Below are 18,676 nucleotides of genomic sequence, written 5' to 3'. Positions count from 1 at the left end.
AAGAGACATGAAAAAACTCCTCTGGTTCATAGTGTTGTTCAGTTTTTATGTATCTTTACTGATTTTCTCTGCTTGTTTTACTGATTATTGTGAGAGACAGTTGAATTCTCTAGCTAAAATTGTAAATTTATCTATTTCTCCTTTTAGTTTTGTCATTATTTGTGTTCTATGTTTTGAAACTCTATTACTGGCTTTATAAACATTTAGGATTATTTTGTATTTCTGATAAGTAGGTCCTTTATACCTGATAATATTCCTTTTCTTTTGTCATACTTTGATCTAATATAGGCATTCCAGCTTTCTTATGATTAATTTTTGTATGGTATAACTTTTTCTATTTCATGTTTTTTTTTTTTTTTTAAGGTTTTATTTATTTATTCATGAGAGACACAGAGAGAGAGGCAGAGACATAGGCTGAGGGAGAAGCAGGCTCCTTGCAGGGAGCCCGATGCAGGACTTGATCTCAGACCAGGATCACTCTGTGAGCGGCAGGCAGACACTCAACCCCTGAGCCACCCAGATGTCCCTCTATTTCATATTTAATCTACCTATATAATTGTAGTTAAAGTGGGGTATGTATCTTTACTCAATCTGACAATATCTGCTTCTAATCTAGCCTAATAGTCTCTACCTCTTTTTTTCTTCATTTGTTAGTTTTACTTCTTTTCTTTTTTAGTAGTTGCTCTAAGGTTTTACAGCATGCATCTTGAAGTTAATACAGTCTGATTTTATTACTTTATTCATTACTTTATGAATAATGAGAGATCCTTACTACAGTTTACTTTTTTCCCCCTCTCATTCTTTGTGCTGTTTGTCATTTTATCCTATGAATTGTTCTATTTTATTGCCCACTTTTGCTTTATACAATCACTACCTTTTTAAAAAATTAAAGGTAAGATAATAGATGGTAAACTCACATATTGACCATTGTTGTTCTTTATGTAGAAGTGGGTTTCTATGTCTTTTTTTTATTGATAGACTTATTTCTTAGAACAGCTTTACATATACAGAAAAATTGAGCAGGAAGTTTAAAGTTCCCATATGCTCTCTTCTTTCCCTTCACCTGTTCTCCCTCTCACTTTGACCCCCTCTAGCCCCTATTATTTAACACTTTGCATTGTTAATTGTGTGGTATATATGTGTTAAAATTGGTGAACCAATATTGGTACATTTTTATTAACTAAGTTTATAGTTTACTTAAGATTCCACTCTTGTACAATTCTGCTATCCTTTTTCTTACTGAAGAACTTCTTTCAGTGTTCTTTGTAGTGCAGACCTGCTGGTGACAGATTCTTAGCTTTTGTTTGTTTGAAAATGTCTTTATTTCCCCTTCATCTGTGAAGGATGTTATTGCTTTGTGTAAATTCTGATTTGCAGGTTTTTTTCTTCTTCTTAGCACTTCAAGGTTTTGTTCCTTTGTTTTAAAGTTGTTTGTATTGTTTTTGACAAGGAGCTTGGTATTTTTTATCTTTGTTCCACTATGTATAATGTGTGTATCCGTTCCGCCCCCGCCCCCCAGCTGTTTTTAGGATTTTCTCTATTACTGGATTTCAGCAGTTTGATTATTAAGTATATGACTTGGTGTGATTTTTCTATGCTTAACTTGTTTTTTGTTCACTGAGTCTCTTGAATATATGAGTTTAGTTGTCAAATCTGGAAATTTGTTGCTCCTTATTTCTTGAGATATTTTTTGTCTCCCCATCTTTCTGGGGCTATAGTTTTACCACTTTTAGACTGCCCTTGATATTCTCACAGGTCCTTGATGCTCTGTTCTTTGTTTCTTTTTTTGTTTTCTATTTTTATATCTTCAAGTTAGGGATCTTTCTTTTTTCCTGCACTGTTTTAGTCTGTTGCTAAGTCTATATAATTGATTTTTAAAATTTGAATAGTACATTTCTCATTTAAAAATCCATTCTTTTCTTTTTTAAAAAGGTTTTTATTTGTTTATTTGAGAGGGAGAGGGAGAGAGCGTGGGTACACAGGCAGAAGTGGGGGAAGGGGCAATGGCAGAGGAGAAGCAGACTCCCTGGTGGCGGGGAGCCTGACATACAGCTTGACATACATCCCAGGACCCTGGAATCATGATCTGAGCTGAAGGCAGATGCTTAACTGCTGAGCTACCCAGGCACACCTCCACCCCCCATTGATTCTTTTCAAACTATTTGTCTTTTTTTTCTTTAAATCCTTTAACATATTTGTTATTTTAAAGTTTATGTCTTTACATCATCTCTCTTGTTTCTGGGTCTGTTTCTTTTGTCAGATTTTTTCCCCCGATATGGGTCATCATTTCTCTATTTTCTTATGTTTAGTAAGTTTTGATTGACTCTTAGACATTGATTACACTGTTGTCTGGATTTTGTTGATTTCTTCTGGAGAGATTTTAATTTTGTTTTGGCAGGATGTTACATTTCTTGTGGATCTGTTTAAACCTTTTGAGGCTGGTTTTTTTTTTTTAATTTTTTATTTATTTATGATAGTCACAGAGAGAGAGAGAGAGAGAGAGAGAGAGAGGCAGAGACACAGGCAGAGGGAGAAGCAGGCTCCATGCACCGGGAGCCCGATGTGGGACTCGATCCCGGGTCTCCAGGATCGTGCCCTAGGCCAAAGGCAGGCACCAAACTGCTGCGACACCCAGGGATCCCCTTGAGGCTGGTTTTTAAACTTTGTTTTGGGCAAGTCTATTGTAGCCTTTATTCCAGAACTAGTTTAGCACAGCTACTAAGTGATGTTTCTGCTTCAGTTTTTACTGTTTTCCCCAGGTTTCAGTGAGGTCTTTCTCTTAAATCTCTGGGACCTTTTGAGCCTGCTTGATCTTAATTCTTTGCCTGGCCTTGTAGACTTTCACTTTACCCATGCACAGCTTTATGTTCAACAAGAAACTGCATTGTCAAGTACATGGTAGTATTTAGCCACATTGTGGCTATTGAGAGCTTGATTTGTGGTTAGTTTGCATTTAAATATGCCCTAAGTGTAAAACACGCTGAATGTCAGGCACTAATTGTGGGGAAAAAAAGAATGTAAAATACCTGTTTTTTTTTTTTTTAATGTCAGTCCTGTCCTGAAATAATATTTTGAGCATATTGGATTAAACGAATTATGTTAAAATTGGTTTTACCTGCTTCATTTTCCTTTACAATGTGGTTAGAAAATTTTAAATTCTATTTTAGATTCATGCTGTTTCTTTTAGACAGAGCTGCTCTGGAACCCTTTCTTCAAATTTCAGGAGTGCTTTTTCTTCTTGAGCTCTGTGTTCTCAGCTCCTCTGCCCTACAAATTCCCATTACCTCAGCCTCCCTAAATTTCAGCATCTGTCTGTTTTACTCACTGAGTCCACCATATTTTGCTTGGCCTCCTGTTCCTGCATTGCCCTCCTGACTGCATAAAGAGTATGTAGGGGATACTTTTCTATTTTCTCAAGTATCACAGTGCTCAGCTAGCTGTTTGGTGTCCAATGTTTTAAAATGATAACTTTATATATCTGAATAGTTTTCTAGTTGAGTTCGTAGGAAGAGCATGTCTGGTATTTAGTTACTACATCATAGCTGGTACCAAAACTCTTTTTAAGGCATGAGTAGTTTGATGCCTGTGTGTCAGAGCTGTGCCTCCCTTGAATTAAAAAAACACCATTGCTGGTTAACCTAAGTTTTTATTACAAAACAGAATCAGAATTTGAGCAAATTTGCACCATTTATTGTGTTTAATTTAAAATTAAATTTTAATTTTAAAATTTTATTTTATTTTATTTTTTATTTTTTTTTATTATTTATTTATGATAGTCATATATATAGAGAGAGGCAGAGACAAGGCAGAGATAAAGGCAGAGGGAGAAGCAGGCTCCATGCACCGGGAGCCCGACATGGGATTCGATCCCGGGTCTCCAGGATCGCACCCTGGGCCAAAGGCAGGCGCCAAACCGCTGCGCCACCCAGGGATCCCTAATTTTAAAATTTTAAAATTAAAAATTAAAAAAATTTCTTTGGCCTGTTTTCATTTTTCTTTTAATCTGGATTGATTTTAAAGCTGTTTGTTTTCATTTTTTTTAAAATTTTTTAAAGATTTTACTTATTTGTTCATGAGAGACACATAGAGAGAGAGAGGCAGAGACACAGGCAGAGGGAGAAGCAGGCTGCATGCAGGGAGCCCGATGTGGGACTCGATCCCAGGTCTCCAGGATCAGGCCGCTGAGCCACCCAGGGATCCCCAAAGCTGTTTGTTTTCATATAGAAACCTCTTTTCTTTGACACTGCATTGTGCTCAGGGCAGAGGTATATCCGGTGAAATTTCAGGAAGTTCAAACATAAAGCAGAAATTTTCTTCATAATTATATTGAGTTCTTTTTATCAAGACTTGAAATGTTTAGGATTTTAGGTCCTTAAGACTTGAAACTAGAAATGTTAATACTACATAAGGCACTTTGTTTAATTTTGCTTTCTAATTTATTGGCATTCACATAATTAACAACCTAATATAGTGAGAGAAGGCATTAGGGAGCAAATTATCTTGGGTCATTCAGGTCTTCAGTTATCAGCAGTTGTGTTAGTTAGGTGTTGTCTGTTTGCTTTGTAAAATGTAGTTGAGATATATGAAAAGAGGAGTTTGAATCCCAGTCATTTCATTTAACCCTTCTTATTAATATGAAAAATTGAAAGTTGATAGTAACTCGTGCCACAATGTAAACTATGATATTTGACGTTTAACTCTTATTGAAATGATACTGTCTTTAGTGTTTTCATTTGTTTCAGAGTACTTCTTCAAAAGTTTTAAAAAATGACTTAACCATGTGGTTTTTATGATACTGCCTTGTCTAATTTTTAGTTCTGATAATTATCATATCGAAACTTAAAACTTACTTTAAGAGTTATTGAGAAATTGTTAGTGTTTATCATTTTTGTTCACAGCAGGCACCCACCTTTTAATTGTCAGGATATCTGTCATACATAGGCATTGATGTACTGAAGCTACTTAAATGTATTAGTCCTCTGAGACTGAGATTTGCTTTTCTGGCTTTTGAATCCATTGCTTTAGTGTGCATTCATTTTTTTTTAATATATATATATTTAATTCATTTAACAAAAGCATGAACTGATGGTGGTTGTGCATAGTTAAAAGCATGCCTGGGTTTGAATCCTGGCTGTACCACTTTACTAACTTAGCTATGTGACCTTGGCAGGTACCTTCTTAGTATTTCCTTTTGAGGATAATAGGGAGATTATTGTTGGCTTTACCCCGTTGATGCATGTAAAACAGGATACTGATTAGCGTATGATAAATACTGCTGTGTACTTGCTCTCATTATTACCATCTTAACAGGTCTTTCTCAAATCTTAATCTCCCATGGTAATACTTACTTTCTTGCTCTATTTTTTTTTAATTTTTTTTATTTATGATAGTCACACACACACACATACACACACAGAGAGGCAGAGACGTAGGAAGAGGGAGAAGCAGGCTCCATGACCTGGGAGCCCGACGTGGGATTCGATCCTGGGTCTCCAGGATCGTGCCCTGGGCCAAAGGCAGGCGCTAAACTGCTGCGCCACCCAGGGATCCCTCTATTTTTTTTTTTATTAAGGACTTTGTATAACCTGCTGTACATATTGCATATTCTTTATTCACTGTGTGTTGTAAGTCTTCCCTCCTAGAATATAAACTCCATGAGGTCAGCTCATGGAATGTAAGCTCCATGAGGTCAGCCATAGATTATAGGGACTTATCCCTAGCACCTAGAAGAGTATCTAGAATATATTGAATGCTTAGTGCTTATGTTCTGAATGTACTATATTGAATTCTACTCCAGATATTAACTAGATGTGGGGATATAAAAATGAACAAAGTTCTTTCCCTAAGAAAAGCATATAGTATAGAAGAGACTCATACTTAACAAAACTAAGAGTGATAATTTGCCCCTTCTTACCCCCCCCCCCCCAGAAGTGATTGTGATAGTAAGAGTATTCCTGAGGCTGCTATCATGGAAGGTGCAATTAAACTGGGGAAGATTGTTTAAGAGATGGGGGAACATTGTTTCCAGCAGAGGTAAAAATGTGAACAGAATTACACAGTTTGACAGTTTGGGCAAATGGCTTATAGTCCAGTTTAACAACAATGTAGATTGATTAGAAGTAGGTGGGCCACTGGGTGGCTCACTTGGTTTAGCATCCCACTCACGATTTTGGCTCTGGTTATGATCTCAGGGTTGTGAGATCAGCTTGCATTGGGCTGTATACTGGATGTGGAGCCTGCTTAGGATTTTCTGTCTCCCTTCCCTCTGCCACCTCCCCAACTCTGGTTGTGCATACACATGCCTGCACTCTCTCTCTCTTAAAAAAAAAAAAAATAGAGGGAGCGAGGAGGTTGGTTGGAACCAGATTTGGGAGTAATAACAGTTGGAGGTACAGGTTGTCTAGCCTGGACAGAAGCAATGAGATTTGGAAGTTTAATATGTGAAATTTAATGATAACTGGATACAGCACCACCATTTTAGTTTTGGTTTTAGTTTGAAGGTGAGAGTATATTTCATGATTATTATAAAAGAGTTTGATTTTTAGTATATTTCCTCTTAGAAGACACTGAGAACTTTGTACAAGACACAAGTTGTCAAGTTAATTTATACAACCGAGAATGAATTTTTGATGTAAGAAAATAATACCAGGATGTATCAAATTTGTGTTAAATTGGTTATTTACTTGTAGGTCACATTGCTAAACTTTCTTTCTTGACACTGACACAAAGCTGGTGTTAAATACATTTTGAGTTTTGTTTAGATTGAAAACCCATGAATAACAGTTTCACTTTGAATTATTGGATTTTAGAAGTTGGTAGTGAAATTATATTTAAGGAACTTTTCTACATTTCAGTATAATTAGATTAAAAACCCAATTTAGTTTTTAAGCTGTTTTTAACCTTGCAAAAAAAGCTTATTTGTGTGTACGTATGTCTTAAAGTTCAGGCTTTTAATACTTAATTCATTAATACAAAAATATTTGGCAGTTTGTGTTTTTTTCCCCCCTTCTAGAGGAGGTATTCATTTGAAATAGAAATAAAATTACAATATTACAATAAGAAATGTTGCTGAATCAGATTCAAAATTTCCATGGAAAAATTATTTTTATATGATGTAACAGATTTACTTAGGGGTTGGTAGAATTATCGAGTCATGCAGTTCTAAATTATTGGATTAACATGGTAATTGGTCCTGGCCAATCTGGGTGAGGAGGAGGGAGTGCTTTTACCATCTTTCCTTTTTATCTAAGTGCTTTGCTTCTATTCCAAGCAAACTGGATTATTCTTTATGTACTAATCCATTGGTTAGTATTCACCAGTGGTTTTTTTTTTAATATGAATTATTGACATTGATCATTTTAATGTCCATTTTGGGCATTTTATGTTCATTATTTTCATGTCATTGTTCCCTATAAAAGATTGTAAAAGCTACAAGTATATACTTTGTATTTGAATACAAACATATTTTATGGCAATGAAAATCACTGACCCTTTGACAATTTTCTAAAGGAGAATGTGATACAGTGAATACTTTCAACTCTTTTAGCAAACCATAAATTAAGTAGTCTGTATAGTATGTACCAGGTAAATGTAAACCATATCATGTGATAATAAAGGGCAGAAAAATGAGACTAGATAGCTAATTTGTGAATCTAAGAGTACATAGAATATTACTGAACGTTTAAGTAATACTTCCTGAGAAAATGGGTCAGTCGGCTAACAGTATATTTTTATTAGACATATACCACAAATGACTTTTAAAAATTTATTTTCCTGTTATTCAGCAGGTAGTTGTGGAGCTATCTGCCACACATACTGTTGAAAATTGGAATTTAGAATGACAAAACATATGTTTAATTCTATTTTAGAGTTAAGAACATTCACTAATCCATCTCATATATTTTTTTTTCTTTATTTAGGAACTGCGTTTTGTGAAAAAGGAACAAAGAAGAATTTTCTGCAAGGGTCATACTAAGTGCACTTTTTTGCTGATAACGTCATTTCTAGTAAGACGTCTTTCATTTTTCTATGTTATGAAGTAAACACAATGGAAATTTTTTCCTTTTTTAAAAATCAGACTGTCTTGTGAGCTTGAATATAATAGTCTTTTTGGAGTTTATTTTGAGGTTTAATGTAGATTAAAGAAATTTATAAAGTCTACTTGAAGTGCCTTGTATACTGACAGTTTCTTACATATTTTGTCTGATGTTGCTAAGATAATCCTATTTCATCTTTCCCACTTCATCTTCCATATCAATTACCCTTATTTAAAAGAAAAAAATCTAAAGTAAGTAGTCTGTATTTATTCTAATAATACATAGGAGAAAGGGTGGATTTGAGTACATGAAATAGACATAAGCTGAGAAAGATTTTCAAATGAAAGATGGTGTAGACAAATATTTCTAGAAATATCTTTGGAAGTGTCAGAGAAAAAAATTAAGCAGAGTTAAGAGATTTTTTTAAAATGTAGATTTATGTGTGTGTGTAACTTTGAATTTTCTACCTTAAATCCTAGGCCCATATTTGCAGAGCCCTGGAGTAGGCTGTTTGATTTAAAGACTTACATTGGTCTAGGTTAATGGTTCCAATTTGCAAGATATATAGTCCTCCTCAGAAGTTTTCATGACTGAAAACTTCATCTGAGTTTCTCCTTTTATTCAAAATGGAAAAGAAATTAATTATATTAGAGTATTTTGAATTAATATAATTTTGAAAAATATTAGTAAGGAATAGTTTTTGGTGTATTTTAAATTAACATTTTAAATATTAGACGTCATCGATCATGCCTGATGATTATATCAGTAAAAAGCTTGGGAGTAGTACTTGACTTTTTTTTTTTTTTTGTATTTAAGAATAGTTTTGCTATTTAACATAAAGTGTACATTTTTTTGAGTATTAAGCAGTATTAAAAACTTAGAAACTTAAATAAATGAGTTCTTTGTTATTTTATCTTGATACCAGTTTCTTTTTAAAATTTTTTTATTTTTAAAATTTTCTTTCTTTTTTTGAGAGAGAGAGGAGGGGGAAAAGGAGGGGAAAAGGGGAGTGAGGTGTGGATGGGCAGAGGGAGAGGGAATCTTAAAGCTCCATGCCCAGTGCAAAGCCCAATCCAGGGCTTGTCTCACAACCTTGAGATCATGATCTGAGCTGAAATCCAGAGTTGGGCACTTAACTGACTGATACCATTATATTTATCTTGTTATGTATTTATCTTGTTAAACTTTGACAGAGGAAGAGCCCATTTTCTGATATCTTTCAGTTTGGGGAACTAGGAAAACAGACATTATTTTTTCAATGAAAGCAAAGTATCCTTCAGTCCAGAACTTGTATAACACACAGGCAAGTTGGGAATAATAGAGTCTAATTCACATTTTTAAATATAAACCTTGGGGGGCATCCCCGGTGGCGCAGCGGTTTAGTGCCGCCTGCAGCCTGGGGTCTGATCCTGGAGAGCCAGGATCGAGTCCTGCATCAGGCTCCCTGCATGGAGCCCGCTCCTCCCTCTGCCTGTGTCTCTGCCTCTCAGTCTCTCTCTCTCTCTCTGAATAAATAGATTAAAAAAAAAAAAAAACATTGTTCCCTCTTTAAAAAAAAAAAATATAAACCTTGGTTAGTCTCCTGTAAATCTTTGAATTTTTTTTTTTAATCTTACTTACACTTTTGTCTACTAATGGCTCAAAACTAAGTGATTCGAGTTAAAGCATTGTTGGAATTTAAACATTCTGATGCCCAAAGTTGCAGAACTCCGCACCTTCTGTGAACCTCAGGGATGGCTGTGGGCATAAACTTCAACTGTTGTATTTTGGGTCCTGTTTAAACTTAATGGAATCCTTTATGATGCTTCTTCAGCTAGGCTCTATGGATGTATACAGTGTCTTATTCTTCATGGCAGGCTTCTATGGCTCTGAGGGTTGTGCTTGAGTTAATAACCACTTGCTTAGGAGTTACTTTGAGTACTTAGATGGGAAATGCTTTCCTTTTGAATGGATTCATATGTTGACTGAAGAGCTTCAGATTAGTTACCCCTATAATTCTGCCCTAATTTGGGTTAGAGATTGGGCAAAATTCTGGGCAAAAAGTTTTCTACCTTTTTTCCATTTCCCTTATGTCTTGGGAACTCCATTGGGCTCTTATATTTTAGGGCTGTGATCCACTTTTGAGTTAATTTTTGCATATAGTATGAGGGTAAGGGATAAGATTTCTTTGCATATGAAAATCAAAATTTTCCAGAAGCATTTTTGAAAAGATTATATTTTTCCCTCTTGAATTACCATGGTACCTTTGTTGAAAATCAACTTGCAATTATATGTGAGTCTTTTTTAGGGCTTTTTGATTTTATTGATCTGTGTATCTATTTCTGGCAATACTGCACTGTCTTGATTACTGTAGCTTTATTTATTTTTTTTAAAGATTTTGTTTATTTATTCATGAGAGACACACACAGAGAGAGAGGCAGAGACATACATAGGCAGAGGGAGAGAAGCAGGCTCCCCGTGGGGAGCTCAATGCGGAACTCAATCCCAGGACCCCGGGATCATGACCTGAGCTGAAGACAGATGCTTAACCACTGAGCCACCCAGGTGCCCCTCCTTCTGTGTATTTTAGAATCAGCTTGTCAGTTTTTTACAAAAAAGCTTAATGTTATTTCAGTTGTGCATGCTTTTATCATAGAGACTACATTGGGGAGAATTGACCTGGTAAGAACATTGAGTCTTCTGATACATGAACTTGGTGCCTTTTTCTGTTTAAGTTGTCTTTAGTTCTTCTTAAAGTTTTGTTTTCAGTGTAAACGCATTGCACCTATTTTGTTAAGTTGATTTCTGTTTTGTATTTTTATGTTATTGTAAGTGGTAATGTAAAGAAAAATCAGTTTTCAGTTGTTTGTAAGCTTATGATGGATTTTTGTATTAAACTTTGTAATTTGTGATTCTGCCAAGCTCCTTATTAGTTCTAGTAAATTTCTTTTAAAGATTTATTTATTTTAGAGAGCGAGAAAGACAGAGAGGGTACGAGCAGGAGGAGCAGAGGGAGAGAGGGACAGACTCCATATGGAGCTGGATGTGGGGCTTCATCTCATGATCCTGAGATCATGACCTGAGCCGAAACCAAGAGTCAAGATACTTAACCACTGGCACCACCCGGGTTCCCTGTTCCAGTGACATTTTTTATAGTCCTTCAAATGTTTATTTTTATTTTTTATTTTATTTTTAAGATTTTTTTATTCATGAGAGACAGAGAGAGAGAGAGAGAGAGAGAGAGAGAGAGGCAGAGACACACAGGCAGAGGGAGAAGCAGGCTCCATGCAGGGAGCCTGATGTGGGACTCGATCCCAGGACTCCAGCATCATGCCCTGGGCTAAAGGCAGGCACTAAACCGCTGAGCCACCCAGGGATCCCCAGTCCTTCAGATGTTTTATGTAGACCATCATCTTGTCTGTGAATAAAGACTCCTTTAAATTTTTTATCTTTTTTTTTTTTTTTTTTTTTTTTTTGCTTTATTGCAGTAGTAGTCCCAATGCAATGTTGAATAGGAATGGTGAGCTGACATTCTTGACTTACTCCTGATGTTAGGTCAAAAACATTCAGTTTTTCACCAGTAAGTATGATGTTAACTATAGATTTTTAACAGATACCTTTTCTGAGATTGAATTCTATTCATAGCTTGCTGAGAATTTTTTTCTTATTGTGAATGGTTATTGATTTTTTTACCAGTTTTTCCACATCTGTTGGATGATCACATTTCCCCCCCTCTCTTATCTGTTAATATAGTTAGCTACATTGACTTTTTTTTTTTGAGTATCAAACCAAGGAATCTTGCATTTTTGAGATAGTTTGTACTTGGTCATGACTTTGTTATACTTTATATATTAAAGTGTACACTTTATATATTTCATCATTGCTCATAGTAGATATTGGTTTGTAGTTTTACTACAATGTTTTATCTGTTTTTTTTTTAAGATTTTATTTACTTATTTATGACATAGCAGAGGGAGAAGTAGGCTCCCCACAAAGAGCCTGATGTGGGACTCTATTCTGGACCCTGGGATCACGCCCTGAGCTGAAGGGCTCATGCTCAACTGCTGAGCCACCCAAGTGTCCCTTTGTCTGGTTTTTGTATCTGGATCAGAGTGAGTTGGAAAGATTTCTTCTTTTGGAAAAGTTTTCATGTGTTTGGTGTTACTGCTTCTTTAATTGGTAGAATTCAATAATGAAGACCTCTGTGTTTGGAGTTTCTTTGTGGGAAGGTTTTAGACTATGAACTCAATTTCTTGGATTTGGGCAATTCAGATTTATAGTACTTCTTCTTGAATAACTTTCAGTTGTTTGTGTCTTTCAAGTAAATTTGTTCATTTCAGGTAAATTGCCTTATTTTTGGCATAAATTTGCATATTCTATTTTTTTGCTCTTTTTAATGTTCGAAGGATTTATAGTGATATCCCCTCTCTTGTTCTGGTATTAGAGATTTTCATTTTTCTAAAGGAGCAATTATTAAAATTTTCCTCTTCATTTTACAAAGTTTGTTTTGTGTTCATTTACATAGAGTTCAAAGAATTCTTAAATTCCTTTGTGATTTTTTTTGACCTGTTGTCAAATATTTGGTTTTTAGATATATTTCTCTAATAAGTTTTTAATTATGTGGTGGTCCAAAAACATATTTTGTATATTTATTATAAAGTGCAGAATGTTGTCTTTGTCAGTGAATGTTTTGTATGCACTTAAGAATGTGTATTGTGCTGTTGTTGAGGTAGAACTTTCTAAAAATGTTAATTAGGTCAGATTGGGTGATAGTGTTTTTCAAAATTTATTCCTCTGATTTTGTCTTTGTTTCAGTAGTTGCTGAGAGAGGAGTGTGGAATCTTCAGTTTTAACTGGATTTGTCTGTTTCTCCTTTCACTTCTTGGTTCACGCATGCATTTTGGAGCTCTACTATTAGTTACATGCATATTTAATTTTCTACTATACTCTTAATGAATTGGGTTCTGTATCTTGAGATCGCCCTCTTTTATCCTTGATAAAATGTTGTGAAATCCTTTCTGAAAAAGTTTGCATAGTTTCTGATAGAGACTTTTGCTGTTTTTCTTCTTCTGCACCTCCCCCCCGAACCCCCACCCCCAGTAATTTTTCTGTTTTCTTTGACAGGTCTTAAGACTTTTTCAATGATTGTGTTTTAGTCATTTGATTATGATGTGCCTTAGTACAGTTTTCTCTGAGAAAATCCCTCTTAGGTTTTCTTGAGTTTTGTTTTCTTTTTTTTTTAAACTAATTTGGAAAAATACTGGCATGATTTCTTCAAATAGCTCACTTGCCCCAGGTGTGGGTTTTTATTTTTTTCTTTGAGGAGAGGGAGGGAATTTTATACATTTGATACTGCCTCAGCATTTGTACTTTTTTTCCTCTTTTTTTTCTTTTTGAATGGTTAATATCGTCATATTTCTAGTTTCAGTGATCTTCTGCAATATGTTCTCTTTTTAATCTTATCTAGTGTGTTTTTATTTCTGATAATTACTTTTTATCTCTGAAGTTTTATTTCTTCTATTTCTCTTCACATCATGTTCCTGTTTTCCCTTACCTGTTTTAACATGTAGAGCTTATTGATGATTATTGCTTTAATGCCCTCTATCTGTTAATTCCACTAACTTGATCGATAATTCCTGAGTTTCTTTACATCAGTTGACTTTCCTTCTTAGTATGGGGTACATTTCCTGCTTCTTTTCATTCCCTCTAATTTTTGTATGGATCTTAGACATTATGGTGTGAGATTGTTAAGTGAAGAATTTTTTTTGTATTATTTTATGTAGTGTTAAACTTTGTATTCATAGGAGTTACTTGGTACCAACTAAATCTTTTTGAAGTGTTGTTTTTTTGTTTTTAAAGCTTTGTCAGCATTGGTCCAGAACATTATTTATGTAGGGTTAATTTAGTTGCCCATTAAAGTTATATCTTTCTGAAGGTTATAATCCATGCCCATTTGAGGATTGTTTTTTTTTTTTTTTTTAATTTTTATTTATTTATGATAGTCACAGAGAGAGAGAGAGAGGCAGAGACACAGGCAGAGGGAGAAGCAGGCTCCATGCACCAGGAGCCCGATGTGGGATTCGATCCCGGGTCTCCAGGATCGCGCCCTGGGCCAAAGGCAGGCGCCAAACCGCTGTGCCACCCAGGGATCCCTTGAGGATTGTTTTTATCCAATATTATAAAATTTTCATTAGTTTGTTTTCATTTTGTGTTTTGAAGGAAATTTTTTGGCCCAAGAATAGTCTTGCAAGAAAAGATCAAAGCAGAGGATTTTCTTTACTCAAAACTTACAAATCTACAGTAATTGGTTTCATGAAATAATGCCACAAGGATAATAAATAAAGAGCCTGGAAGAGGGCCAATGTGTATTTGCATGGATGCATGCTTTATGATAAAACTGGCACTATAGAATAGTAAGGAAGGAATTATTTAACAGATGATACCAGAACAGTTGGTTGTCCATACAGAAAAAAATGACATCCTCCATACCACATGCAAAAATCAAATTGAGATTGATTTGTACATCTCAGTATGAAAGGCTAAACTATAAAACTTTAGAGGCTAATATAAGGAGAACATGTTCATGATCCTCCAACGGTCAAAGATTTCTTTAAAAGTAGTAAAAACCACTAATATAAATAAAACAATTGATACATTTTATTAACTTAAAATTAATAAATTTTATTCTTGTAAGGTTACCAATAGGAGAACAGTGAGGCAAGCCAGAGTGGAAGAACATATTTGCAAAATATATAACAGACAAAAAGCATGTATCAGAATATTCAAAGCACTTTTACAAATCAGGATGACAGAGACAATGGAAAAATGGCAAGAAACATGAAAAGACACTTCATAATATGTGAAAAGTATGTTTAATCTCATTAGTAATGTGAAAAATGTAAGTGAAAACTAAAGAGGCTTCATCATAAACCACTGAAGTGGCTGAAATTAAAAAGATGGACAGTACAAGTTTTGGAGAGGATGTTAAGTTATGGGAACTCATTAAACATTGGTGGGAATGTATGTTATTAAAACCATTTTAGGAAACACTTTAATATTACTATATTACTAGGTAAGAAATTACCTAGTAATTTCTTTCCATGGGTATATCCCTGAGAGTAATGTGTGAACTTGTGCACTAAAAGATGTGTTAATAAGTAACATTGGTAGCAGTGGTTTTGTAATAGCTTCAAACTCAATTATGTTGTTCATCAGCAGTTGACTGAATAAATAAAATTGTGATATATTCATATAACCCACTACTTTTCGACAATAAAAGTGAATAAAGTACAGCTACATGCCATACAGGCGAGTTTTGCAAATATGTTTCTTAAAAGAAGCCAGGAGCAGAGAATTCAAAATTTGTGATTCCATTTATGTAAAGTAAAACACAAAAATATAATGGGTAAAATGCCTATGTTTTATGTTTATGAACAATTATATGTTAAAACCAAAAATGCCAATTCCTAATTCCATTACATGCCTGTCCACATTTCTGAACTACTTTCCACATTCATTAAGAAATTTTCTGGGATCCCTGGGTGGCGCAGCGGGGATCCCTGGGTGGCGCAGTGGGGATCCCTGGGTGGCGCAGCGGTTTGGCGCCTGCCTTTGGCCCAGGGCGCGATCCTGGAGACCCAGGATCGAATCCCACGTCAGGCTCCCGGTTCATGGAGCCTGCTTCTCCCTCTGCCTGTGTCTCTGCCTCTCTCTCTCTCTCTCTCTCTCTCTCTCTGTGTGACTATCATAAATAAATAAATAAATAAAAATTAAAAAAAAATACTAAAAAAAAAAAAAAAGAAATTTTCTGATTATAATGGTATGCCCCAAGTCATAATTCATCTTTATAAATAAAGATACAACCGAATTTATATATAGGTTTGATTCAGGTAATAAAAGATTAAAAGTTTTTAATATATCTATTATTTAAATCATAATGTGGAGTTAATATGGTTTCTAGTAATGATAATTCATCTTTATACAGGATAGTTATTGGCAAAGCAGTTTTTCCACAAATCATCATGACGGTTTCAAAAGTATTTGGAATATCTGCATTTTACAAATGAAGAGAGTATTAACATGGAAAGTAAGTTGGTGGTGGTTGAAAGACTAGAACTTCATTTTCATTTCTATACTTTGCCTTAACTGCGTCCTTTATTTCTCTGGCATGTCCCCTGTGAAGACAAGACATTGCTCTTATGTAGATGTAATTAATCTGGGAATGAATGGTTATGTGGATGGGTTTTTAATCTTTTTTTTTTTAATTTTTATTTTTTTAAGATTTTTATTTATTTATTTATTGGAAAAAGAGAGAGAGAGAGAGAGGGTGGGAGGGAGAGGGGCAGAGATACAGGCAGAAGGAGAAGCAGGCTCCATCCAGGGAGCCTGATTTGGGACTCCATCCCAGGACTCCAGGATCATGCCCAGGGCTGAAGGCTGGCACTAAATTGCTGAGCCACTCAGGTGCTTCGGGCTTTTAATCTTAATAAGGGTAATTTTGTCTTTCTAACAGTGATTTTAATAAAGCCCATCTGTAAGGAGCTGAGGATGCCTTCTGGTTTTATTCTTATAATTTACTGTAAGAGTTTTTAAAAAAATTTTTTTAAAAGAATTTTATTTATTTATTCATGAGAGAGACACAACAGAGAGAGAGGCAGAGACACAGGCAGAGGGAGAGGGAGAAGCAGGCTCCATGCAGGGAGCCTGACGTGGGACTCCATCCCTGGTCTCCAGGATCACACCCTGGGCTTCAGGTGGCACTAAACTGCTGCGCCACCGGGGCTGCCCTACTGTAAGAGTTTCAACTGTATTCTTTCTCTACTTTTAGAACTGATTGAAATAGTGAGGAAGTGAGTCACTGAAAATCACATGACAATGCATTGGGTGTATAAATAAAGAAAGAAATAAAACACATTTTTAGGCTGGTCATTCTGAAAAAAAATTTTGAAGTTACCATGTCTTTTTAGTCAGTATTTTTAGTCAGTATTTAGTCAGGATTATTTATCATGATTAATTTATATCATTTTAGAATAATATTTCTTGATTTAAGGAAGCAAGTTTTACAATTTAGAAACCCTTTAATTCCCTGTACAATGAAATGAAGACAGTGATATTAACATTAAAAAAATTATTTCCAATTTCCCTCAAACTTAATTTCTGTAGTGAATTTCAGATGCTTAACTGACCAGTATTTGTAACCAGTACATAATTTTTAGCACTTCATTACATGTTGTGTAAAACAAGGCCTATATTCTCTAACAGGAATAGAGCCCAATAGGAATAGACTCTTGACATTTTATTCCTAAGCTTCTCCTAAATATTTTTTTAGCATTTTGTTTTAAAATGTCTCTCATGGGATGTCTGGGTGGCTCATCAGTTGAGCGTCTGTCTGCCTTTGGCTCAGGGCATGATACCCGGGTCCGGAGCTCAAGTTCCACGTCGGGCTCCCTGAGGGGAACCTGCTTCTCCCTCCACTGTTCTCTGAGTGTCTCATGAATGAATAATTTTTTTTTTTAAAAAGTCTCTCATCCAAAAAACATAGGGTCAGAGCATACAAAAATATATAACCTGTTATTAATCAAAGAAATCCAAACTAGATAGATGCCATATTTAAACCACTCTTTAGATTTTTACATGACTTCTCTCCTCTCCCCAGCCTATTCATGATTTTACCTATAACATTCTAAATAAATACATAGTAAGAAGTGATACTGTGTTACGATTTCAGGCAGGGGCACCAATATCCTGTATTTCAGTTGCCTTAACTTTCTAACAAGTAATTACTTGTTTGGAGGTGTCACAGCTAGGCCATAGCTAGTTTTTACAAAGCTAGAAAAAGGTTCTTCTCCCAATTTTTGGTAGATGCTGCCCTCTGTGAGCGTTCAGTGCTTAGAAAGTGGAGAACAAATCAGATTTCAGCCCCCATCTGCTCTCTCTTGGTCGTGCACTCATGTGCAGGGTACAACCTCCACATTATTCATAGTGGCCTTGAGACATAATGATTTCTTTCTTTTGATAGGTTTATAGCATTAGAATTTGCAGGTCAGAATATGTCACTATACCCACAGACTCTTCAAGCAGTCCCTTTTCTAGTTGGTCAGGGATTATTTTCTTAATGTGGTCTATACTTTTGTTGATCTTATTTCTTCAGTGAGATGTTAGTATTTTTGAATTTTACCTAAAATTTATACCAACTTAATAAAATAAGGTGGGAATGTTTGTAGGGTACATTCTGCCTTTATGAAAGTTACGTAGAACAATACAGCTGGGTTTTCAAGCAATGACCATGAATGTATAATTTCTATATTTGAACTAAAGTTTGTTTTCCTTGTTGGATCATTTCTTTAAATAGTGACTAGTGGCTGTTACTGTGTTCATACAACATATCATTGTATTTTTAAAATGTGTAATTAGATACAACATGTACAATTCTGGCTGAAATGGAATGCTTTAGTCATTTTCCATAAAACAGTAGTTTAATGATAGTCTTAAATTAATTTAGAATTTGATTTTGTGCCTGGATTTAATTGTTTGTAAGCAGTAATGAAAGCATCCTATTTTAGAGGGAACAAAGAAGATTGTTCTTATATTAAAAGTAACTGAAAGATAATTACGTAAGGTCAAAAGCCTCTGATTGCATTAAAAATGAACAGTAAGATAGT

General features: G+C 35.0%; 1 protein-coding gene across 49 annotated transcripts in view; it reads left to right on the top strand.

Moving 5' to 3' along the window:
* MEF2A (myocyte enhancer factor 2A) overlaps positions 1–18,676 on the top strand; it is a 166,376-nt gene that overhangs the window by 25,612 nt on the left and 122,088 nt on the right. For all 49 annotated transcript variants that reach the window (XM_072737148.1, XM_072737146.1, XM_072737141.1 and 46 more), the window contains one exon: positions 7,920–8,006. Coding sequence is in view for 8 of the 49 variants with exons in the window: in XM_072737133.1 (XP_072593234.1) it covers positions 7,920–8,006 (87 nt within the window). In the remaining 41 variants the exon portion in view is untranslated. The remainder of the gene's footprint in view (positions 1–7,919; positions 8,007–18,676) is intronic.

Source organism: Vulpes vulpes, chromosome 14 (genome assembly GCF_048418805.1).
Source record: "Vulpes vulpes isolate BD-2025 chromosome 14, VulVul3, whole genome shotgun sequence".
Classification (NCBI taxonomy): Eukaryota; Metazoa; Chordata; class Mammalia; order Carnivora; family Canidae; genus Vulpes; species Vulpes vulpes.
Note: the sequence above shows the minus strand (reverse complement) of the source record. Positions and strands in the feature narration are given on the sequence as shown.